Source organism: Saimiri boliviensis, chromosome 7 (assembly GCF_048565385.1).
Source record: "Saimiri boliviensis isolate mSaiBol1 chromosome 7, mSaiBol1.pri, whole genome shotgun sequence".
Taxonomy (NCBI): domain Eukaryota; kingdom Metazoa; phylum Chordata; class Mammalia; order Primates; family Cebidae; genus Saimiri; species Saimiri boliviensis.
The window spans coordinates 20851107-20877719 of NC_133455.1; the positions used below are offsets into that span (position 1 = coordinate 20851107).

General features: G+C 41.4%; 1 protein-coding gene across 10 annotated transcripts in view; it reads left to right on the forward strand.

Moving 5' to 3' along the window:
* HECTD4 (HECT domain E3 ubiquitin protein ligase 4) overlaps positions 1–26613 on the forward strand; it is a 238568-nt gene that overhangs the window by 82667 nt on the left and 129288 nt on the right. For all 10 annotated transcript variants that reach the window (XM_074402205.1, XM_074402206.1, XM_074402207.1 and 7 more), the window contains exons 3-7: positions 2402–2491; positions 3618–3748; positions 6881–6989; positions 7961–8099; positions 10576–10746. In XM_074402205.1, the coding sequence (XP_074258306.1) occupies positions 2402–2491; positions 3618–3748; positions 6881–6989; positions 7961–8099; positions 10576–10746 (640 nt within the window). The remainder of the gene's footprint in view (positions 1–2401; positions 2492–3617; positions 3749–6880; positions 6990–7960; positions 8100–10575; positions 10747–26613) is intronic.

Consider the following 26613-nt stretch of genomic DNA (forward strand, 5'->3'; position numbering starts at 1 on the left):
ATGGATGTTTTTATTTTTTTTCTTCTTGGGGTTTTTTTTTTTTTTTTAAACATGGTTCCTACATTTTGTTGCTAATATGTTGTTCTGGACTTCAGAAGTCATGAGCTTTTCAGTGTTAGATCATCTTACTAAAGTTATTAGTGACATACTACTGAATTTTTGAGGTTGATGCTCTCAAAGACAAATCAACCCTTCCCCCAAATTATTATGAGGATGTTCATTCATTCAACCAGCTAACATTTATCGAACATTTCTGATGTACATGAATCTTGCTTGGTCTTAGGGAGATAGTGATTCCAGATTTCTTACCTCACGGAGCTTACGGTTAAATGTACTCAGGGTGATTCATTCTGTAAAACCTCATTGCTCATTTACTGCATGGAAGGTATTTTGTTGGTGGTAGGGATACAGTAGAGAGGTAGACAGCCTCTAAAATTGCAGAGTTTACATGAGAGTGAGGGAGGCAGACAGTTCGCAAATATAGGTAAATGATCATTCCAGAAAAGACTAGACACTATAGAAAAGACAGAGAGAGATTTTGATAGAGAATGACTGTGGAGGTGGGGAGCAGCATTAGCAGAGATGCCAGGGAATGCCTTATTGAAGAGTTGACACTTGAACTGGGCACTGGATGATGAGAAAGAGCCAGTGGCAGAGAGTCCACATAAATGGAGTGGCGAGTGACAAAACTGACATTGTTTTTGTGCTTGGGGTATCTGAAGGGATAGCACAGTGGGCAGGGTTTCTGGAACATGATGGTAGAAGGAGAGGGCAGGAGGTGAGATTGGCAGGTCCCAGATCATGTAGGGGCTTGTGAGCCATGGAAGGACTTTACATTTTACTTTTAAAATCTGATTGAGGGCTGGGTATGGTGGCTTACATCTATAATTTCAGCACTTTGGGAGGCCAAAGCAGGGGGATCGCCTGAGGCCAGGAGTTCAAGACCAACCTAGGCAACGTATTAGAGACTCACTCTCTCTCTCTCTCTCTCTCGCTCGCTCGCTCGCTCGCTTTCTCTCTCTCTCTCTTTTTAAGACACAGTCTCATTCTGTTGCCCAGGATGGAGTGCAGTGGTGTGATCATAGCTCACTGCAACCTTGAACTCCTGGGTTCAAGCAGCCCTCCTGCCTCAGCCTCCCAAAGTGCTGGGATTACAGGTATGAGCCACTGCACCCAGCCAGACCCTGTCTTTTTTAAGAAAAAAAATCTGATTGAATCTGGCAGGTAATAATTCCTTAGAGTTGGTTAATGGTTCTAAACTTTTCAAATGTTAAAGGTTTTGCTTCTTTATTTTAAACCTCACCGTTACCTGGGAAGTGTCCCTGTTGGGCAGATGAAGAAGCGAAAATCCATAGGAGTTAGGTGACAAGACTGAGATTGTACAGCTGGTAATTGGCAGAGCCAGGTTTTAGAACCTATGTGTCCCAATTCCAATTTGTGCTTTTATACTCTATCAGCTGCCTCCTTGCCTTCTATTTATGCTATTCTTTGTTTTTTATTCTCTGAAACTAGAGATAGTGAAAGGGGCAATTAAGAGGAGGACTCTAGGCCTACTTTGTTCTGCGTTAGGTATTCCATTTCTTTTGGCATTTAGGCATATGATACCCAGCAATTAAAGCCTTGGCTAAGAGACTAAGGCAGCAAGTCAAAGTCAGCCCATCTGATACAGGTGATCATTTAGTTCAGGAGGTGTTCTTGTGGTGATTTGTACTTGGGATGCGGCCACGTAAGTCTTACGCATCTTAAAAGCACCTTCTTTTAGATCTTGCTGACCATATGACAGAATTCCCAGAGCCATGAGTCTTGTAAACCACAAGGAATTCAGGTAGTGGTGAGCCCTGCTGCAGGTATTACAACCATGCGCAGTCAGAGGGATACAGAAGGAGCATCTCTCAGCACAAAGCATTGTTTATTTGAATATATTCCTTTTGGTCATATTTAATGTGATGGAGTTTAGTGAACTGTTTTTCAAAATGAATGAACTTAGCAAAGATTTTTAAAATCAAGCCTGGAAATACTGTTAGACTCTAATTAGAGTCTCATCCTATGATCCTCCAGAGGGTGACTTGGTGATGAAAATGGTAACCAAGTATAATAGCCACAAGTTCTTTGTGCTGGAGCCTTATGTTTTGAACTTTTATGTTCAGGGAAAATTGTTTACTTTTCCAAATGCAAGGAGATGTCTTCATAATTGGCATGATGTTGTTTTCATTGTAATTTTGTGTATGACCCAATGGTGATAGTTAATAATCAAGTATATTTTGTATAACACATCATCTGACCAGCAGAAGTAGAGACACATTTTGGGACTTTTGCATGTGGTTAATAAAATTAGCATTAATGACCTAAAGTGTTTAACTTTAAATTTTGATGATTTACTGTTCCTTCTTTTTATTTTTAGGGGATCATTGAAAACTTTTGTCCATACAGTCCATCTATTACAGAAACAGACTGATCTAGGGTCCCTACCTGTAGCTGATGTCCTATATAGGTAAGTCGTTGCTTTGTATCCTTACCCTCCTTCCAAACAAGGAAGATTTGTGCCAAATGCCTCCTTTATTAAGTAGATTGCAAAACTCTTATCAATTCATGATTCATTTTTAAATAAGTAAGATCCATATTTACCTTCTTAAATAAGAATTTTTTTTTATCTTTCCTTCTTGGAAAGTGTTTTTAGAGCATGTTATTTTTCATTCTTTTTTATTTCTATGCCTTTAAAAATGCAATAGCTGGAGGGGCGCGATGACTCGTGAGTGTGGTGGTGCGTTCCTGTGGTCCAAAGCACTAGGGAGGCCGAGGCAGGAGGATTGCTTGAGCCTGGGAGGTGGGGGTTGCAGTGAGCCAAAATCACCCCACTGCACTCAGCTTGGGTGACAGAGTGAGACTTTGTCTCAAAAAACAACAAAAAATTTAAAAATGCAATAGTTTATAATGAATTCTGATTGTAAATTTTGAGATGATAATATATTAAGGTATAAAGAAGAAAGTGAAAATCATTCATAATCAAAGATAGCTACTCATAACACTTTGGTAGATAGGCTTCCTAATTCATAACCCACTCTGTCTCTCTCACACACAAAAGTACACATAAAATAGATACATATTACACACAGATATAATTTTATTGTAACATTTTTATAAACAAAGCTTTATAATTTTTTAATTTAAAAATATTGTAGCCTGCCTTGTAATCCCAGCACTTTGGGAGACTGAGGCAGGAGGATCACCTGAGGTCAGGAATTCAAGACCAGCCTGGCCAATATGGCAAAACTGCGTCTTTACTAAAAATACAAAAATTAGCTGGGTGTGGTGGCAGGTGCCTGTAGTCCCAGCTACTCAGGAGGCTGAAGCAGGAGAATCACTTGAACCCAGGAGGCAGAGGTTGCAGTGAGCTGAGATCGCGCCACTGCACTCCAGCCTGGGCCACAGAGTGAGACTGCATCTCTAAATAAATAAATAAATAAAATACAGCGAATATCTTTTGTGAATAATATTGATATAAAATATTATACATCTAATTTTAAGATTTTGGTTTTTACTCTTTGGGGTGGCAGGTATACTTCTTGTTGAAATGGATTGTCTCAGTGTCTTTGTGATTTTCTTTCTCTCCCATGTAGGCTATTGCTTTTGGAAGGGGGGCCTGGATCTCCCTCCTGTTTGCTTGGGGGCAAACACATAGTATCATGGGGTTATGAAGACATGTTGCCTGCACCAGATAGCAACACTGGCTCCAGTTCTGAAAATAAAGGTAATGTAAGAGTTTTTGTCCTGTGATTAATGCTAAGATGTAAATAAAGTGGTTTTAGATCATTGTAGCAAGTAATTTGGATATAACTCTTTTAATTAAGAGCTCAAGATTTCTATACAGTATGTTCATTGTCTGCTTTATCATAAAAGTCTAAAAGCTGATACTGGTGAGATAAAAAAATGGATAGGTTTTATTATCACAAGGAAAATGTATCATCCATAGACTCTTGTCAAGGAGGCATGAATTACTTAAAGTGGCTTCTGGATATTTAAATTGGGTATGATAGCCTTAAGTTGAATTGTTTTGTCTGCCCATAGAATATCAGGTCCTACTGCTTGATAATATTTCTTTTTTTTTTTTCTTTTGAGACGGAGTTTCGCTCTCGTTACCCAGGCTGGAGTGCAATGGCGCGATCTCGGCTCACCGCAACCTCCGCCTCCTGGGTTCAGGCAATTCTTCTGCCTCAGCCTCCTGAGTAGCTGGGATTACAGGCACGCGCCACCATGCCCAGCTAATTTTTTGTATTTTTAGTAGAGACGGGGTTTCACCATGTTGACCAGGATGGTCTCGATCTCTTGACCTCGTGATCCACCCGCCTCGGCCTCCCAAAGTGCTGGGATTACAGGCTTGAGCCACCGCGCCCAGCTCGGTCTACCATTTCTAAACAGGCATTCGAGTGTGTGGAGAGGAAGAGGCAAGGCTTTCAAATATGATTTGTTTCCTTCACTGACTCAACCAGAGACAACAGACGAGGCAGAATGCCTGCAGTACCCAAGAAGTTCTCAGACATTATAGGCTCCAACTTACATCTTACACACAACTAAAACTTTCTTGATTGTCTCTTTGTACTCCATTTGGTATTTCCCTTGGAGTAGTTTCTCACTGAGGAGGATGGTAGTACGCTGATCTGTTTGCTTTCATTCTCCTGAACCTTTCGTTTTGTATCTAGGGAGAGGATGTTTTTCTTTTTTTTCTCTTTGCCCAAGCTGGAGTGCAGTGGTGCAATCACAGCTGCAGCCTCGGAGGCTCCTGAGTAGCTGGGACCACAGGCATGCACTACCATACTACCATGCCCAGATAATTATTTAATTTAATTTTTTCTTTTTTGTGTTTGTAGAGACAGGGATCTTGCTTTGTTGCCCAAGCAGGTCTTTAAATCCTAGGCTGAAGCCATCCTCCCACCACCTCTGCTTTCCAAAGTGCCAGGATTACAGGTGCAAGCCACTGCACCCGGCCTGTTTTTCTTGTAATAGTTTTTTTGCTTTTTGTTTTTTTTTTTTGAGATGGAGTCTCACTGTGTCACCCAGCCTGGAGTGCAGTGGCACTATCTCAGCCCACTGCAACCTCAGCCTCCCAGGTTTGAGCAATTCTGCCTGCCTACCACCATGCCTGGCTAATTTTTTATATTTTTAGTAGAGACAGGGTTTCACCATGTTAGCCAGGATGGTCTCGATCTCTTGACCTCGTGATCTGCCTGCCTCGGCCTCCCAAAATGCTGGGATTATAGATGTGAGTCACCATGCCCGGCCTTTTTTTTTTTATTTTTGAGATTGAGTTTCACTCTTGTCGCCCAGGCTGCAGTGCAATGGCACTCTGCTCACTGCAGCCTCCACCTCCCAGGTTTAAGTGATTTTCCTGCCTCAGCCTCCCTAGTAGCTGGGATTACAAGTGCCCACCACCAAGCCTGGCTAATTTTTGTATTTTTAGTAGAGATGTGATTTTGCCATGTTGGCCAGGCTGGTCTCGAATTCCTGACCTCAAATGATCCGTCTGCCTCAGCCCCCCAAGATGCTGGGATTACAGGAGTGAGCCACCGTGCCCAGCCACGACGTAACTTTTAATATTGAAAACATTCCACATTTGACTGACTTTGAGAGAATACTGTAATAAGCCCTGTGTACTCATCACTCAGCTTCAACAAGTATCCACTCCTGGCTAATCGGGTTTTGTTTGTCTTTTTCACTTCTGCCCCTAGACAGAGCCATACTCAAAAGACCTTGGGCCTTAATCTAAAGATTGGTGAATAAATTTAATCTATAAGTTTTAAATTAAAATGTTTAAAGTGTGAAATTAATGTTTTAAAAATGGTTACCCACTTTAACGAATTTTTTTATTGAGGGAACCAATAGGTACAGGTCCCAGTTGTCTCAGATTAGTAGACTGAATTTTAAAGTCAACAGCATTTTTAGCACTAATTTGATAGTGCGATACTGCATTTCCTCCAGCTAATATGGCATGCTTCAGGTAGAAAGATTACACTTAAACACAGTGAGCGGAATGATTATGAAAATAAACCCTGAAAGTTTTATCCATAAGCTCCATTTTAAGGTAAAGTCTTTGAAGTATAAGTTACTTAACCAATTACTATCATATAGAGAGATACTGTTTATTTTAGATTGAGGAAGACAGAGCTAAGGGGAAACATATTGCTATTTTAAAATAGAAAAGATATTAAACTTCGGTGCTGTGTCCCTCCAGAGACTAAAATTAGGATCTCTGAATGGAAAATCTACAGAAGCAGATTTTAGTTTAATGTATATTAACACAATTTTGTTTGCCATTTATGGAATACTGGCTTTGCACCGGAGAGCAATATAGATGTATTTACCCCTGTTATCTCATCTGGCCATCAGTGTAACCCTTGAGGTACATATTATTATCTTCATCTTACAGATAAAGAAACTAACGTTCAAAGAGGTTCAGGGTCACTTAACTGAGCTCATAAGAGCTCACACCTCTCTTACTGTGCAATTACTAATAAAAGTGTTGTACTATTAGTCATTTCAACTTAGAATTAGTATTCGTCATTTCAAACTAGAATTAGGAATGTTTAAAATTGACTCGTTACAAGCTTTTCAAAAAAAAAAAAGAAAAAAACATTTGGCAGGCTAAACCACATTCCCCTGCTGATAACTATCTGATCTTATCTTGGTTCCTGGTCCACATGTATTTTGGATGTTTGATTTGGGGGTTCAAGCCATCTTCCCTGAAAGTCACAATGAAGCTCTTATTTTAGAAGTGGGAAGTTATCTTTCACTCAGCCTCCTAATGGCTTTTTCATTAGAGAAAGCATGTTTATAATTTCAGTAGAAAAAACATATATATAATTTACCTGTGAAAAAACGATTTCAGATGCTGACTTGGGACGCTGTCTCACGGCAGACGGTCTTTACCTGTATACTACTAACTCAGTTGGAAGAGGAGTAAGCAAATTGGGGTCTGGATTACATGGTACTCTCAGGTCAGTTGCATGGCACTTGCTGAATGATTTGGCTGGAACATTTTCATCCTTACATAAATCTCTGTGAAGAAGACACTGGGGGTACATTCCAACTCCCCATAGGCTAGTAACTAAGTAACAAGTCTAAACTAATTCAAATAATTACAATCTTTTCTTATTGCCACCTCTCTCCATCTTGTTCTGTTAGTGCATTTTAGCTTTATTTTGGCTCTGAAGAGTTTGGTAGCCCCAAGATCATTGTTTCCAGCCAGAAAGTCCTCCGTGATCAGTATTTTTGCAACAATGTCAGTGACTTCTCCATGTTGATAAGTGGACATTTTTCTACTTAAGTCTCTCTGAACTTGGATTTGACATTGGATTACCAAGTGATTTTATTTTCTTTTTTCTTTTTTTTTTTTTTTGAGACGGAGTTTCACTCTTGTTACCCAGGCTGGAGTACAATGACGCGATCTCGGCTCACCACAACCTCCGCCTCCTGGGTTCAAGCAATTCTCCTGCCTCAGCCTCCCGAGTAGCTGGGACTTCAGGCGTGCACCACCATGCCCAGCTAATTTTTTGTATTTTTAGTAGAGACGGGGTTTCACCATGTTGACCAGAATGGTCTCAATCTCTTGACCTTGTGATCCACACCCCTCGGCCTCCCAAAGTGCTGGGATTACAGGCGTGAACCACTGCACCCGGCTACCAAGTGATTTTCAGATTATAAGACCTATAAACTGCCAAAATAATCTGCAGTTTGAGAGCCTTATATACATTTAGATCTTTTCCCCAACCTTTTCTCTCCTCTAATTTATTGTGGAAAGAAGTCAGTATTTGCTATAGTTTGTCAGTCCTGAAGTATATGTAATGCCTTCACTTTCCTTCAGATGTTTTACATACTTAATCATTTTTTAAAATTAGGTTGAAAATGTTGTTTGTGTCTGTTTCGACATAGCCAGGTGATTCAGCCTGTGCTCCGTTTTCTTCCACAGAGGTTTTGTGTACTGCCGAAATGAGGAATTGGAAGCAGGATGGGTGGCTTTTGGCAGCGGCAGTCTTCTCCACCGGCCTGTCTCTTTCGATAATAAACCTCATTCCCTTTTCCAGGTCATTGACCAGAACACCCTTCAGGTAAACAGAAAACCAAGGCATATATATATATATATATATATATTAGAGGCAGTAAGGGAAGTTACTGACATCATCAGAATTAATAATATATTTTCCTCCCACAGTGGCATCCTTTTAATTGTTACAGTTTGAGCATTCTGTTTTTTCTTTAATGTCTTAGACTTTTCCCATATGAGCTGAGTGAATGTGCTCTTTAAGTTTCTACAGCCTACAACAAACATTTTTTTATGATTAAGAAAAAATTCTAGACAGTCAAAGATGGTATAAATACTAGCTGGTTTTTTTTTTTTTTTTTGAACCAGATCTATTTTGTGAAGGCATCATTTCCTTATTCAGTTTGTTCTAAACAGCCTCTCTGTGGGAAAGGGAGCTTTGAAATGAGTGTAGAGTAAAATCATTGTGTGCTAGGGATTAACAATTTGGCTTTAGTACTCTCATAAGCATTCTGCCTTGGCACTTGTATTACACTGCAGTTACCTGCATTTCTGCCTGACTTCACCAATCATGCACACCTTTTGGCCTGGACTCTGTCCTACTCATCTGTGTATTCCTAGAATGTAACATAGTGCCTGACATTTGACCGATAATAACAATAATGTTGGTAACTACCATTCCTCACTATCTCCTATGTTCTAGGCCCTGGCCTAGGCAATTTGCATACATTTTTTCTTTCTACCTGTGTGGCATAACTATGGTAGGTCTATCTTACAGATAAGGCAACTGGCTAGGAACCTAATAAGCATTCAGTAAGTGTTTATTGTTGAGTGAAAGAATGCAGCTCAGAGAGGTTAAGTAACTTGCCTAAGGCCACACAGCCAATAGTAGCAGCACCAGAACTTGAACCTTTGGTTCTCTGCTCTGGAGTTTGAACTATTAACACTGCAACTTTCTGTCTTTCAACCAAAGTTAGATTAAATGATTAGAGTTGGCATCTGTGGAGTGAGTGCCCCGAGAGTAGTCACATTTAGAAATTAAGTGGAATGTTACGTTTCTTCCTGTCTGTCACTCAGCTGCCTGACCTAGAGAACAGGGACTGAGTCTCGTTCACCACTGTCATCTCCAGAGCACGTAGTAGGTGCTTAATAATTATTGGATGAATAAAATGAACAAATTAACAAATAGATGCCCAATTAACCTAATTTCTTGTCACAAGTGCAGACAGATGAGGATGTCACATATTCATTTGAAACAGAAGTTATAAGACTGGAAGTTAAACAGATGTTAAATCTCGGAATACGGTTTACATTTGAAGTAATGTCAAGTTCCTCAGTGTTGTTGCAGAAACTTTGACACTGTCCAAGAAAGCAGGGCTGTAGGTCACAAACGAGATATGTGCATTGGGAACATTTTGGGGATAGCACAGGACAATTAGTAGCTGTCAACTTTCTAGTCTTCCTGGCACTGTAGGTTCAAAGTATGGTTACATCAACTAAATGAGTTTTTACTTTTGAGCTAGACAAAACAGGTCTGGAAAAAAGTTCATGTGAAATCACTTGAGGGGTCAGAGATAGCCTTGGGAAAACTAGTGCCCCCTCCAAAGTAATAGGGAATTGAGCATTGTTCTTAATGTTGTTGTGTGAAGGGATCTAACCCTCTTTAATTATTTTTGAGTTTCTCAACTCTTCTATTTCTGATTTTTTTTTTTTAACCTAGCCAGCAGATTTTTGTGGTTCTAATGTTCCCTCATTTTAAGCGCTTATCTTTGGGAGTAAAAATTGGTATGTAGCTACACATTTAATGTGAAATGATGCAAAGCTTATTCATTATGCTCAAACAGAAGGATGTTTAGTATTAGAAACATGTGCCTTCATGTCTAATATACAGAATCGTTGTTTGTCTTTTTCTCCTGATGGACTTGGTGAATTTTAATAAGCCTTCGTGTTCTAAGTTAGGATCTGTCATGGGCCTTTATATTTTTTACTTTGTTTCTCCTTCTCCCTCTTCTCAGCTTTCCCTCTTGGCTTTCTTTTGCTGTTTCTTTTTTCCTACCTTCCATATTCATTAAATAACTTTGAGTTGGGCTTTGCATTAGGTACTGGAGATACAAAGGTAAATGAAACACAGTTCTTGTCCTTTAAATAAAATTATTTTAAATTCATTTTCTAAAGAAATTTCAGAAAGTGCTGCTTCTCTAAAACTTTGTTTTTAGTAAGTATTAGATACAGCACATATGCGTAATAGATTCAAAGTGTTTGGTAAATACTTTTTCTTATTAAAAAGTAATTTGAATCAATCCCAAGAACCTTTTCATCTGTTGCATGGCTATTCATATTTATTCTATTGCCCATTGTATTAACTTTTATATTTTTGCCATATAATTTGCATATATTATTCTTAGAGATAAATATCCATTTTATTTTGACCAGGAAGCCTAGTGAATTCTCATCTTGGACATAATAGCATTAGTGATGAGCTGATAGGATTAATCAGAATTTATATGTGGCTCTAATGGAGATTTCCTCCCTTTCATGCCCAGGTGTGCCAGGTGGTGCCAATGCCAGCCAATCACCTCCCCATTGGCAGCACCATGAGCACAGTGCACCTGTCTTCAGATGGCACTTACTTCTATTGGATCTGGTCTCCTGCCAGCCTGAATGAGAAAACACCGAAAGGACATTCTGTCTTCATGGACATTTTTGAACTTGTGGTAAGTTTTAACTTTCTCGCTTGTGTCTTTGAGAAACATTTCTGTTTGCTTTATTTTTATATTGGTGTACAAAGGGCCTAAGAACCTTGCAGCATGTATAGTGTGTTCAGTGTTTCCTTAAAATTGATTTTTCTCTTAGCTGTCTTTGAAGCTTTCTTTGTTTGGAGTTGTATGACATAAATAGAGCCAAGCTTTCTGAAGGTTAATCTGGTGACAGGAGGTAACATTACTTAATGTGTAGACAGTAGGATATTTAAGTAGAAGTGCGCACAGTCTGTTGGAAATATGGGACAAAATTACAGTCGAAAGAATGGGACTACAGATAGTAATTGAGAGTCTCTGAGAGAGATGACAAAATTGTGACAAGTCATTTACCTTTTAGATATTAGCCAAATGCTCACTGAGAGCTAAACTTGTTCTATCTAGGTGGTGGGAGTACAGAGATGGGCAGTGTTCTTGCCCAAATGGGACGTGTATTCAGGCCCCAGAGTTGGGTGGCTTGGGGGGATGGTGGTGGAGAGACATAAAGATTAACCACAAGCAAGTAAGCAAATAAGTGCACGAGATAATCCTAAGTAGTGAAGAAAGAGTAGTAGTGTACCAGATGAAGTTGTTGGGGAGTAGGTGAGGGAAGAACATTCCAGGAAGAGGAGACCACACATGCAAATTGTTTGTGGCAGGAGTCAGCATGTTTTAGGGAGAAAAAGTGTGCCAGAGTGGCTGAAATGCAGAGAGAGGAGGGCTTGGGATAAGAAGCAGCTGGGAGCCACGGCGCTGTAGATCCGCAGTGTCCTGCATAGTGGCTGCTAGCCATATGTTGCTAGTTAAATTTCACTTGAAATTTAATAAAATTAAAACTGTAATTGCTTAGCTCTATTAGCCATAGTTCAGGTGCTCAGTAGCCATGTGGCTAGTGGCCTCTTTGTTGAACAGAAAAGATATAGAACATTTCCATCATGAATAATGTTCTATTGGACAGAGATGGTCTAGGTAGTATTTGTAGAGACTTATAAAAGAACAGATTGCTCCAAGCCAGGTCTATGACAAAACCTTTTTTCATGAGTTCATTTACAGTCTCCTTCTGGGAAGAAATTAACATTCCTGTTTAAAAAAAAAAAAAAACACCAAAGCAATTTTCTAATAAATGTTAACAGAATTAAAACATGTTCTGGGAAATCAGTTATCTAACCGAGCAGCAGACTATCAGTTAGGAGTCTTGTAACCTTTAACTGTGCATGTTCTTTTTCTATCGAGTCTCACAGTGTCCTCTACCTATTACTTTATAAAGTGTCCCTGCCAGAGTGAATCTTTGAATTGGTCTGCTAGAGATTGAACATGTGTTCATAACTGTCAGAAAAGCTTTTTTTTTTTTTTAATTGGTTTTTAAAGAGATTTACCAGCTGTTTAAGGAATTTTCATTTAGTTCTTGGCTGAGCACAGTGGCTCACACCTGTAATCCCAGTGCTTAGAAGGATAAAGTGGGAGGATCTGTTGAGCCTAGGAGTTTTAAAAAGGAAGCTGGAACTTGAAGTGGCAGTGTTTGTCTGAGATGATGGTGTTCCTGCTCTGTCAGAGACTAACCTGGGCAACATAGTGAGACCCCGTCTCTGCAAAAAAACACAAAACTTAGCTGGGTGTTGTGGCATGTGCCTGTAGTCCTAGCTATTAAGGAGGCTGAGGCAGTAGGAACACTTGAGCCTAGGAGGTCGACCAGAAGGTTGATCAGGGTGGTAGTGAGGCCTGATTGTGCCAGTGTGCTCCAGCCTGAGTGACAGAGACAGACCCTGCCTTAAAAAAAAAAAAAAAAAAAATTAGGTCTTTAGCCTAAGAATAATGGGAACATTGAAGAATTCCCTGTTTCTCCAATATGCTTTTGTTAAATTAGAAGAAAAAATTATATCAAAGAAACCCACACACTTTTTTTATATATATATAGGCTCATAATGAAAATCAGGAGACCCTTGCCCCACTCCTCCATTCCCAGCATGCTCTTCAGGCAGTCACATCCTTCTGATGGTAACCTTCATATCCCTAAGTAAAATGCTTATATTGCTGTTTTTTGATTTATGAATGCCAGATATAAACCAAATTGATTTTTCTTTCTTTTTTGTTGTGATAGATGAGGGTTTGTCTAAATTAATTTTCCGTCTTTCTTTTCTTTCCTCCCATTTTTTTTTTTTTTAAGAGAGAACGAGAGGGTCTCACTTTATTACACAAGCTGGAATGCATTGACACAGTCATGGCTCACTGTGGCTTCAACCTCCTGGGCTCAGGTGATCCTCCCACCTCAGCCACCCAAGTAGCTGGAACTCAGGTGTGCATGACCACATTCAGCTAATTTTTGTGTTTTTTTGTAGAGACAGAGTTTCACCATCTTGCCCGGGCTGGTTTCGAACTCCCGAGCTCAAGCGATCAGGGTGCCTCAGCCTCCCAAAGTGCTGGGATAACAGGCCTGAGCCACTGCACCTGGCCTCTCTCTTTCATTTCTGATTCTGCCTAGCCTATTGATTTCTTTTGTTTTAGTTTTTCTTTTAGTTATATTTGTAATTTATAGTTAAAACTTTATTTCTTGTTCATGAACTCTAGGCAGTATCTCTTGTCTACTTTAGGAGATCAGATGGAGAGTATAGTGTTCTTTCCCATACTTCCATGTGGAGAAAGCCAAGTGTACATGTAGGGGAATACCCAGAGGAAGAGAGATGACTCACCCCCACCAGCCTTAGAGCATCTTAGCAATTGGGACATGAGATGTGGTGCAGAGCCATTGTGAGACAAGGTAGTAGACTGAGAGTTTACCTAAGGGCCTGCAGGCCCTCTTTCTGCTCACAACATTTGCATTCAGATGCTGGCTGTCCAAGCCCAAGACTTAGTTATTTTCTGAAGAAACTGAATGACCCTCGGAAAAAGACCTCTCATACTGATGTTGGGCTTATCTAAGGGAAAAGACTTGCCTCCCTGGTGAATCACTCACAAGTGATGTCTTCCAGGAAACAAGCCTCAACCCACAGAATTCCTGATTCATATTGAACTGTTTAAAAAGGGCAGACAAAATAAAAACCCAGAAAAACAAAACTCCAAACGTTGGAGAGGTATGTGTGTGGAGGGGAGGCAAATAGGTTAAAAAAAAATCATGATAATGATTGAAGCCAGGGGTTCAGCACATAGGAAGCTCATTATTCTATTCTTTCCTTTTGTGTTTGTTGAAATTTTCCCCTAATACAAAGTTTTAAAATTAACAAAAGAGCAGACTACCAAGTATCACTAGAAAAGTAAAGAAGGCTTCTAATATGAAGATTAAAAATTAGAAAAAGTTAACAAACAGCTAACTGAAGAAATAGAGTAAAACTTCACATAAACACTAACTGCTTTGTGAGATATGAGAAGATTCTGCATTCATATTATAAAACAGGACAGGATGCTTCAAAAAGGAATTATCAGGGAATGAGGAAATTAAAACTATGACTATCAAAATTTAAAAATTAGTAAAAGAGTTAAGAAACATTTCACAAAGTACAAATAGATAAAGAACAGTAAATATGAGAGAAAAGATAAAAGGTGTAGTGGAGCCATCCATCTAAAGTCTTGCTAATAGGAGTTCCAAAAAGAGAACAGAAAATAAAGAGGATGACATGATCAAGAAATAATACAGGCTGGGTGTGGTGGCTCATGCCTATATGCTAGTACTTTGGGAAGCCAAGGAGTACAAGACCAGCCTGAGCAACATAGTGGGATACCATCTCCACAAACATTTTTTTTAGATTATGCAGGCATGGTGGCACATTCCTGTCATCGTAGCTACTTGGGAGGCTGAGGCAGGAGGATCGCTTGAGCCCTGGAGGTCAAGACTGCAATGAGCTGTGATCTCGTCACTGCGTTCCAGCCTGAGTGACAGACTGAGAACCTTTTTCAGAAAAAAAAAAAAAAAAAAAGAAATAATACAAGAAAGATTTCAGACTATGAGACATTGGTACCTGGATTCAAAGCTATCTGACACAGTGAATGTAAAATGCCCACACCATCATGAAATTTCAGATTACGTAGGATAAAAGAGGACTCTAAAGCTTCCAGAAATGTCAAAAAAATTATATACAAATGTTGAGCAATTAGAAAAGCACCAGGCTATCCAGTAGCATTCCTGAAGGTAAAAATGAAGCAGCACTTTAAAAATTCTGAGGGAAATTGTTTTTATTTATTTATTTATTATTATTATTATTTTGAGATGGAATCTTGCTCTGTCACCAAGGCTGGAGTGCAATGGCGTGATCTCGGCACACTGCAACCTCTGTCTCCCAGGCTCAAGCAATTTTCCTGCTTCAGCCTCCCGGGGTATCTGGGACTACAGGCCACCATGCCCAGCTAATTTTTGTATTTTTAGTAGAGACGGGGTTTCATCATGTTGGCCAGGCTGGTCTAGAACTCCTGACCTGAAGTGGTCCACCAACCTTGGCCCCCCAAAGTGTGGGGATTATAGGCGTGAGCCACTTTGCCTGGCCTTGGATCTTCCTTTTCAGTAGTTCAGCGTCCCCTGCCTCCTGCCAGAAATTGTTTTTCAACCCAGAAGAATATATTCAGCCAAAATATCAATCAACTGTGAAGACAACATAAAGATATATTTAGATATACAGTTATACAATCAAAGCTGATACCTGCCTTGGAGGAAATAGAACAATTAAAACAATCCTTGCCTGTGGCATGAAATAAAAAACTGGGGAGGAAGGAACCTGCTCTAGATTAAAAGAACAACTTTTGAATAATTTTCAGAGTCTGAATAAACCAAATCAATTGTAAACAAAATATTTTTGGAGCTAATTTGAATATGAAAGTATTAGGGGCTGGGTGCACTGTCTCATGCCTGTAATCCCAGCACTTTTGGAGGCCAAGCGGGGTGGATCATGAGGTCAAGAAATCGAGGCTATCCTGTCCAACATGGTGAATTCCCGTCTCTACTGAAAATACAAAAATTAGCAGAGGGTGGTGGTGGGTACCTCTAATCCCAGCTACTCAGGAGGCTGAGGCAGGAGAATTGCTTGAATTCCGGAGACACAGGTTGCAATGAGCTGAGATCACGCCGCTGCATTCCAGCCTGGGCAACAGAGCAAGACTCTGTCTCAAAAAAAGAAGAGAAAGTGTTAGGACTATTAGATGAAACCAAGGGGGTTAGTCTTAGTTTACTTGTTTGTTTGTTTTTTGAGACACATTCTCTCTGTCACCCAGCCTGGAGTGCAGTGGCTAGATCTCAGTTCACTGCAGCCTGAGACTCCTGGGCTCAAGTGATCTTCCCACCTCAGCCTCCCAAGTAGCTGGGACTACAGGCATCTACCACCATGCCTGGCTAATTTTTGTATTTTTTGTAGAGCTGGGGTGGGAGGTTTCTCCATGTTGTCCAGGCTGGTCTTGAATACCTGGGCTCACTGAATCCTCCTGTCTCAGTCTCCCAAAGTGTTGGGATTACAGATATGAGTCCCCACACCTGACCTTAATCTAATTTTTAAGTACGATGGTGAAATATATGAGAAAATGTCCATATATTTAGAGCTGCATAGTGAAGTATTCAGAATATTCAGAAATGGAATTGTGTGATGTCTAGGAGACACCTTAAAATAGTTGAGCAAAAAAAAAAAAAAAATAGGAGGATAGGTTAAACAGGTGTGGCAATAGTTGAATCTGAATCATGGGTATATGGAGGTTCATTGTACTACTATTCTCTGTTTTTTGCATATGTTTGAAATTTTTAATCATTAAAAACTTTTAGGCCGGGCGCGGTGGCTCAAGCCTGTAATCCCAGCACTTTGGGAGGCCGAGGCGGGTGGAATACAAGGTCGAGAGATCGAGACCAACTTGGTCAACATGGTGAAACCCCGTCTCTACTAAAAATACAAAAAATTAGCTGGGCATGGTGGCGCGTGCCTATAATCCAGCTACTTAGGAGGCTGAGGCAGGAGAATTGCCTGAACCCAGGAGGCGGAGGTTGCGGTGAGCCGAGATCGTGCCATTGCACTCCAGCCTGGGTAACAAGAGCGAAACTCCATCTCAAAAAAAAAAAACTTTTAAAGTGTCACCCAGTCACTAATTTAGCAACTTTCCTAAAATGCTAACTTGGGAAGCTAAACATAGATATCTGACTTACTGCCTATGGTACTTTAACAGAATGGAACACTGTGTAGTCATTAAAAGTATATGGCAGCCGGGCATTGTAGCTCGTGCCTGTAATCCCAGTACTTTTTTTTTTTTTTTTTTTTTGAGATGAAGTCTTGCTCTGTCACCCAGGCTGGAGTGTAGTGGCACTGTTTTGGCTCACTGCAATCTCTGCCTCCCAGGTTCAAGCATTTCTCCTGCCTCAGCCTCCTAAGTAGCTAGCATTACAGGCGCCCACCACCACACCGGCTAATTTTTTAATTTTTAGTAGAGACAGGATTTCACCATGTTGGCCAGGCTAAACTCCTGACCTCAGGTGATCCATCCACCTTAGGCTGCCAACGTGCTGCGATTACAGGCATGAGCCACCGCATCTGGCCAATGCCAGCACTTTGGGAGGCTTGAGGCAGGAGGATCGCTTGAGTCTGGGATTTTGCGACCAGCCTGGGCAGCATGCAACAAAGCGAGATCCTGTCTCTACAAAAAATAATAATAATAATATAATTTAAAAAAAAAAATTTTTTTTAAAGTATGAGGCAGATCTACCTAGAATGAAGTAGATTAAGTTCCATGAGAGATTATTTAGTACAGAAAGCGAAGCTCAGAACACTGTGTGTATTCACTACCTGCAATGTAATAAACGGGGTTAGGGGACAGAATCTTTCTGCAGTTGTCTTTTTTCTGTGTTAACAACTTTTCCTCTCTCAGTTGATTGTCCACCACAGTATACCGATATGTTAGAGTGTATCCCATCTTGAGAAAACAAAGCCAATTCTCCTGATTCGTACCCCCCTCAAGGCACTCTATTTTTTGACTCCTCTTTATAGCAAAACTCTTAAAAGCATTTATTCTCTTTGTCTTTGCCTCCTCTCCTTTCATTTTCTCTTGAACCCATCTCTGTTGATGTATCCTCATCATGCAGCCTAACAGTTCTTCCCAAGTTCACCAGTGGCTCCAACAATGCTGGATTCAGTGGTCAGCTATTACTTGACATGGTTGGTCACTTCTCCATTCTTGAAACTGCTTTCACTTGGCTTGTGGACACCCCATGATACTTCTACTTGCTGATTGTTCCTTCTGAGTCTTACCTCTAGGACCTCTTCTCTCTGCTCTGTCTGCTTCTGTCTGCTGTCTTAACTTCTTAGTTGATCTCTTCTTGTTCTCTGGCCTCAGACACCTGTATATATTGATGATGCTCAAATTTTCTTCTCAGCCAAAACCTGTTACCAAAACTCTACACCCTCTATACCTCTATACCCTCTATACCTACACCCTATGCACCTACACATTCTGCACTTAACCACTTGCTGCACCTACACCCTCTGCACTTACATCCACTGCACCTACAGCCTCTGCACTTACCGCCTGCTGCACCTACACCCTCTGCACCTACATCCACTGCACCTACACTCTCTGCACTTACCACTTGCTGCACCTACACCCTCTGTACCTACATCCTCTGCACCTACACCCTCTGCACCTACACATTCTGCACTTAGCACTTGCTGCACCTACACCCTCTGCACCTACATCCACTGCACCTACACTCTCTGCACCTGCATCCACTACACCTACACATTCTGCACTTACCGCCTGCTGCACCTCCACCCGCTGTACCTACACCCTCTGCACCTACCACACCTTCTTGTTCATGTCACTTAGCTATAGCTGGCTTCCTCCATGTTACTCACACACACCAAGTATGTTCTCCCTCAGTCCCTTATGCTGGAATATTGGGTTGTAGATAACCACATGGCTGCTTCTCTCACTTTTAAATATCTCAGCTCAAATATTACCTTATCAGGCCAGGCACGGTGGCTCACACCTGTAATCCCAGCACTTTGGGAGGTCAAGGTGGGTGGATAGCTTGAGGCCAAGAATTTGAGACCAGCCTGGGCAACAGAGTGAAACTACATTGCTACAATTTTTTTTTTTTTAATTAGCCAGGCAAAATGGTGCACATCCGTAGTCCCAACTATTTAGAGGGTTAAGGTGGGAGGATTACTTGAGTACAGGAGTTTAAGGCTGCAGTGCACTATGATCATACCACTGCACTGCAGCCTGGGCAATGGAGTGAGACAGACCCTGTCTCAAAAAAAGAAAAAAAGAGCCAGGTACCATGGCTCATGCCTATAATCCCAGTACTTTGGGAGACCAAAGCAGGAGGATCACTTGAAGCCAGGAGTTCAAGACCAGCCTGGGCAACAAAGTGAGGCCCTGTTTCTACTAAACAAAATTAAAATTAACTAGTTGCTGAGGTAGAAGGATCACTTCAGCCCAGGAGTCCAAGGCTGTAGTGAGCTAGGATTGCACCACTGCATTCCAGCCTGGATGACAGACCAAGACCCTGTCTCTTAAAAAAAAAAAAAAAAAAAAATCGTCTTACTGGCTGGGCACGATGGCTCACACCTGTAATCCCAGTACTTTGGGAGGCTAAGGCGGGTGGATCATGAGGTCAAGAGATCGAGACCATCGTGGTCAACATGGTGAAACCTCATCTCTACTAAAAATACGAAAAATTAGCTGGGCATGGTGGCACGTGCCAGTAATCCCAGCTACTGAGGAGGCTGAGGCAGGAGAATTGCCTGAACCCGGGAGGTGGAGGTTGCCGTGAGCCGAGACTGCGCCATTGCACTCCAGCCTGGATAACAAGAGCAAAACTCTGTCTCAAAAAAAAAAAAAAAGACTCTGTCTCAAAAAAAAAAAAAATCACCTTACCAGAAAGACTTTTCTATATGAGGTATTTTATGTAAAACAAAAGACTATTCTGTATGAAATATTTTGTGTAAAATAAAATCCTGTTCCTCCCTGTCCTCTGCCCTGCTTTAGTTTTCTTCTTACTACCCATTTATTGACTGTCTCCCATGCTTAGGATGTCAGCTCCAGCAGGCCAGGGATTTTTGTTTCTCTCTCTCTTTCTTTTCTTTCTTTTTTTTTTTTTTTTTTTTTTTAGATGAGATTTTACTATGTTGCCCAGACTAGCCTCAAACTCCCGGGCTCAAGTAGTCTGCCTATCTTGGCTTCCCAAAGTGCTGTGATTATAGATGTGAGCCACCGTGCCCTGCCGGTGCTAAAGCAGTACTAGCACACGGTAGATGCTTATTAGATGTATTTGCTAAATGAATGAATGAATGAAAGAAACATCACAAAAACTGGAAGCATTGGTTCACCTGGGGAAGGGAACTGGTTGGGGCAGGACTTACTTTTTACCATTGATCTTTTCATATGTTTTTAAAGTTTAACAATGGGTTTTTAAGAAAAATTAACTTTTAAAAAAGGAAATTTTTATAAAAAGGAGAACTTGTTTAACAGCATTAAATTCTGCTGGAGAAGTCAAGGTCAGACTGAAAGAGGTCTTCGAATGTGTAATGTGGAGACCATTGCAGCACTAACAAGCTGTTTTGGGGAATAACAGGAGTGGCAGCCAGATGGAGTTGGCTGAGGGTAAGGTAGGGAGGATAAGATGGAGAAGAATACATCATTCTCAGCCAGATGTGATGGCTCACACTTGTAATCCCAGCATTTAGGGAGGCCAAGGTGGGTGGATAACTAAGGAGTTCGAGACCAGCCTGTTAAACATGGCAAAACCCCGTCTCTACTAAACATACAAAAATTAGCCAGGTATGGTGGCAAGTGCCTGTATGTAGTCCCAGCTACTCAACTACTACATAGGTTGAGGCATGAGAATTTCTCGAACCTGGGAGGTGGAGGTTGCAGTGAGCCAAGATCACACCATTGCACTCCGGCCTGGACAACAGAGTGAGACTCCGACTCAAAACAGCAACAACAACAACAACAACAACAAAAAGAATAGATAATTCTCTCAAGGGGTTTGATATGAAAGCAGGAGAGGAATTGGAGGGGGATGATGGAATGGACTGTGGAGGCATTGAAATATTTTATTTTTTTAAATTTAAGTTATAGAATAGATTTTTTAAAAAGTCACCTGTTTATAAATTCACAAATGATAGGGCTTTACCATAGACCTCTGTGATTTGCCTGAGCCAAACCAGGCAAAAAACTTTATGAAATAATGCTTTAGATGAAATGATTCATAGAGTCCTAGCCCTGAAATTCTGTACTGAGTTATGATTAATTTTGGTTTCTAAATAGTATAGATACTTGTCACATAGATGTGGCTAATAATAATTATTGGAAGGAATTAGATTTGCTAGGAATTATGATTTCACTCTGATACTTAGGAGTACTGATAAGTGCTCACTTTAGCAGCACAGACATCAAAATTGGAATGATACCGAGATTAGCATGGCCTCTAAGAAAAGAATAAAGGAGACCAGCCTGGGCAATAAAGTGAGATCTCATCTCTCCAAAAAATAAAAAAAGTAGCCAGGTGTGGTGGTGCATGCCTATAGTTCCAGCTACTTGGGGGGCTGAGGCAGGGGGACTGCTTGAGCCCAGGAGGTCAAGGTTGTAGTGAGCTATGATTGTGCCACTGCACTCCAACCTGGGTGACAGAGTGAGACCCTGCCTCCCCCCTGAAAAAAAAAAAGGAAAGTAAGTACTGGTAATTTTCTCTTCAAATTTAGTAGTAGCTATGTTGTTTTAATTAAAAATATTTTTAACATGATATATTCACATAGTATACAACTCAGAAGGTAGAAAAGTCTCTTACCTACCCTGCTTCTTAGCCCAGTTTTCCTCCTCAGAGGCAAGTGAGGTTAACATTTCCTTGCTGTATCCTTCCACAGACTGAGCACATACAAATAAATGCATTTGTGTATTTTGTTTTTCCTTTTCTGTGTTGTACACAAATGGTGATTTATTATACACATTCTTCTGTACCTTGCTCTATTATTGAAGTAAAATTCTACCTTAAAGCAAGAATTTTTTTTTGAGATGGAATCTTGCTCTGTTGCCCAGGCTGGAGTACAGCGGCGAAATCTCAGTCACTGAACCTCCCAGGTTCAATCAATCTTCCTGCCTCAGCCTCCTAGTAGCTGGGATTACAGGTACAAGCCACCACACCTGACTAATTTTTCTTTTTCTTTTTCTTTTTTCTTTTTTTTGAGACGGAGTCTCTCTCTGTTGCCCAGGGTGGAGCGCAGTGGTGCGATCTTGGCTAACTGCAACCTCTACCTCCTGGATTCAAGTGATTCTCCTGCCTCAGCCTCCCGAGTAGCTGGGATTATAGGCGCTGCCACCACACCCAGCTAATTTCTGTATTTTTAGTAGAGACGGGTTTTCACCATGTTGATCAGAATGGTCTCAAACTCCTGACCTCAGGTGATCCACCCACCTCGGCATCCTGAAGTGCTGGGATTACAGGTGTGAACCACCGTGCCTGGACAGCAACTTGCTCTCTAATGTGGGGAAAGAAAGTCATGTGACTAGTCCAGACTCAGTGTGGGACAAGGACTAAACACGGACATGAATACAAGGACGCATCATTCATTAGGGGTCACCAATGTGGCAGTCCACCCACATGAAGCAGCAGGCCTTCTGAAACTCTAGACACAGAATTCTGGCCTTTAAGACTACAGAATAGCTGAGGCTTGGAATCTTTCTGCCTGATTTGGCTACTTCTACACCGGACACATTCCTGCTTGAGAATCTTCTATAACTCCTTTTGTCTTTTTTTAGAGAATGGGGTGTCACTGTGTTCTCTAACTTGTTTCTAACTCCTGGGCTCAAGCTGTTCTCCTTCCTCTGCCTTTCTACCTACTGGGATTACAGGCATGAGCCACAGCACCTGGCCTATAAATTTTTTTACCTTTTCAAGCCTCTTTTGAAAAAAATATTCTCACTTCAGTTTTGTTCCAAGAGGTCTTCTGCCCCCATGTGCTCTGTATAAACTGCAGTTTTTGAAGTGGTTAGATTCCGTGACAATTTTATTGCTATTTTTCCCTCTTTATGTTACTTCCTGAAGATATTGTCAGTGTAGTAATGGACACAGTAGATGTCTTTCCCCTCTTCTCCCTAAGGATTTATTATTTCTTCCAGTTATGATCCAGATGACTAAGCTACCCCTCCTTCATTATGTATTAATTGAGGGCCTGCTATATTGCCTTACCTGGGTAGCAGAGGAAATGAGCTTTCATTTTCGTGAGGTTTATATTAAGAGTATGGGAAGTTGGACAATACGGAAGTAAACAACAAGAACAAAATAATTTCAGTTAGTGATAAATGCTGGGGAGAAAATAAAACAGGATAAAGTGATAGGGAGTGCACAGGGCGAGGAGTTGGGGAGTTCCTTTAGCTTGCGAGGCACATAAGGCCTTTCTAAGGAAAGACTCTTGAGCTGAGACTTGAATGATAAGAAGCCATCCATCCTGACAGACAGGGTGACCAACTATCCCAGTTTGCTTGAGACTGAGGGATTGCTCAGGACATGGAATTTTCAGTGCTAAAACCTACACAGTTCCAAGCAAACTGCAATGGATGGGTAGTCCAAGAAAAGGAAATAGCAGGTACCAAGGCCCAGTATTAGGAGGAAGCGTGGTATTTTGGAGGTCTAACAGAAGGCCAGTGTGGCTAAAAAGGTAGTGAGAGAGGGTTGAGTTGAGGCAGATGACGCTGAGGAGGTCAGCAGATGTTGGCCCTTGTGAGGCCCTGTCAGTAATTTGGATTTTATCCTAAGTGTGTTAGAAAGCCACTGCAGGGTTTTAAATGGGGGAAGACATAGTTTTACTTTTTTTTTTTTTTGGTGGGGTGAGGTGGGATAGGATCACCCTCTGTTGCCCAGGCTGGAGTGCAGTGGTGCAGTCATGGCTTACTGCAGCCTTGACTTCCTGGGCTCAAGTGATCCTCTTGCCTCAGCCTCCCTTGTAGCAGGGACTACAGGTGTGTGCCACTGAACTTGGATAATTGTGTGTGTGTGTGTGTGTGTGTGTGTGTGTGTGTGTATAGAGACACGCTGGTCTCAAGCTATGTTGCCCAGGCTGGTCTTGAACTCCTGGGCTCAAGTGATCTCCCCTTCTTGGCCTCCCAAAGTTCTGGGATTACACGTGTGAACCACTGTGCCTGGCTTTATTTACATTTTTAAATGATCACTGGCTATGCAGAGAGTAAACCACGTGCCTGTGGAAGTGGGAAGATGGGTTGGGAGGCTGGTGCAGTCATTTGTCTTGAGATGATGTTGACTTGGACCAGAAAGTCCAAGTTGCCAGGTTTTATTGCCAGCTTTTATTTATTGCTTGCCAGGAAGGAAACCCCTTGTTATGACAAACTCTGGGCTGCTTCTCACTCCTCCCAGCTCTTCCTCTCCTTCCTAACTTAGCAGCTTCTTACCCTGAAGAGCATCTTTGCTGAAGTAGGGATTCCCAGAAGATTTACCATTTTGCAGCAAACTTCAGCCATATTTGGGTCACACAGGTGCTTTATCAGTTTTTCTTTGCAGTATTTTCAAAGTACTCAAATACAATAATAGAGTGTTTTGTTTGTCTTTTTTTTTCTTTTTTTCTTTTAATTTTTTATTGTTTGTTTTGTTTGTCTTTAAGGTATCCATTGATTTTCTCATAGGGCCAGATTGGGTAATGCTTTTGAATGCCAAGCTTAAAGTGATTGACTTTTATCTTGGATGTTTTTGAAGGGATATATTTAGAATTGTGCCACGTAAATAGAGCTGTGTTTGCTAAAGGTTAATCTAGCAGGAGCGTTGGGGTAAGACAGTGAAGTTAGAGATGGACATGTTGAATTTTAGGTGACAGGAGGCTGTTCAAGTAGAAATGTTGGTGGGGAGGGTAAGGGGCAGTTAGAAAAGTGGAACTAGATCTTAGCAGCAAGGATGGGTCTGTAAATAGAAATGTGGGAGTTGCCACAGAGAGGTGGAGTTGGATTTAGGGGAGGGCCCTGATCTGTTTATTCAGCAAGCCATCGAGTATTCATTGAATGCCTCCTAAGTGCTGGGGATGTTATGGTGAACAAGGCAGTCAGGATCCCTGTTCTCAGGGAGTTAGCATTCAGTCGGAGCATGGGGAAGTAGTAGGGCAAACAAAAGACTTCATGAATAAAATAATTTCAGAGAGTAGTAAGTGCTGTGCAGATAATAAAACAGCATGATGTGCTCTGGCTTGGGAGTGCTGGGGAAGATTCTTTTTTAGATTGGCAACCAGGGAAGGCCTCTTTGAATAGGTGACATTTAATGGAGACCTGAATGATAGGAAGGAGCTCACCTGTGGACGGTCTAGGGTTGGAGCATTCCGGGTGGAGATCTTGAACACCAGGGCCTGGGTCTAATCTTGGGCAAGGTCCCATTTAAGCAAGTGAAGATGTTGACCAGCAAGGAGAGAATCAGGAAGGAGGGCAGGGACTGTGCTGGTGTCACTCACCAGCACAGTGAGCACTTTATGGAGCAGTAAGTGTTCATGTTAAAAAGAAACAAACCAGGCCAGGCATGGTGGTTCACCATGGTGTGCTCAAAGTGCTGTAATCCCAGCACTTTGAGAGGCTGAGGCAGGCAGACTGCTTGAGCCCAGGAGTTCAAGACCAGCCTGGGCAACATGGCAAAACCCCATCTTTAAAAAAAGTGCTAATACAAAAATTAGCCAAGTGTGATGACACATGCCTGTGGTCCCAGCTCCTTGGGAGGCTGAGGTGGGAGGATCATCTGAGCCTGGGGAGGTTGAGGCGTCAGTGAGCTGTGATAACACCACTACACTCTAGCCTGAATGACAGAGCAAGACTCTGTCTCAAGAAAACAAACAAACCAGGATTGTATTCTGCTACCAAGACTGAGGAATCAGAATCCCAAGAAAGGTGGCAGTGGCTGCACGACCTGCAAAGAGGTCAAGGAAAAGGTCAATGTTTTTGGTTATAGGTTACTGGTGGATCATTGAGATTGCCCACTTATTAGAGGGTGTTGAATTCAGAGACCACCAACTGCAAAGGGTTAAAAACCATGGGATAGGGAAATAGAAACAGCATTTTTGGACTCTGTAACAAATCTTTTCCTTTATCATTTGTGAATATGTCATAAAAGACTCCTCCACTATGTACACGCACCTTTGGGAATTCTTCCTGGCCGTGCTCCTGAGTTTACTCACTGTCTCTTGCCCCTTCCGTCTTACCAACCTTTCCCTGTGGACTCCTCTTTTGCTTTCCCTTTGCTTCTGGAGACTTGTCACTTTGTACTCCCATTTCCTCTTATCTCCACACCCCACAGCTGCAGGCCAGTCCTGCCTGTCTTTGCTGGTGGGGACCTGGTTCTTGGATCTAGAAAGGGGCCATGAGAGATTTGACAAAAGGGATGATATCTTAATGGGCCACCAAGGTTTTGTTTAAGACCTGTGAATATCTGAAAACAAAGAGAAGGAGGTCAATAGAGAAGGAGACAGGAGCGGAGCACAGGGCTTGAGGCAGAAGTGGAGGGCTTCATCTTAAATAATATGAGGTGAAATCCTTCTTCCTCTGAATTAAAGAGGAAAGAAATAATATATGAGGCTGGGTCCCAAGAGTCTTGAGTTGGAAAAGACATGAGTAGGAGAAGCTTATGGTAAGTGTCTGGATCTTTTTAGCAATACTGAAAGCCAGGTGGGGGAAAAGAAAGAAAGAGAGAAAGAGAGAGAGAGAGAGAGAGGAAGAGAAGAGGAGAGGAGAGAGGAGAGAGGAGAGAGAGAGAGAGAGAGAAAGAAAGAAAGAAAGGAAAGAAAGAAAGAAAGAAAGAAAGAAAGAAAGAAAGAAAGAAAGAAAGAAAGAAAGAAAGAAAGAAAGAAAGAAGGGAGGGAAGGAGGGAAGGAAGGAGGGAAGGAAGGAAAGGAAGGAAAGGTGGTCTGC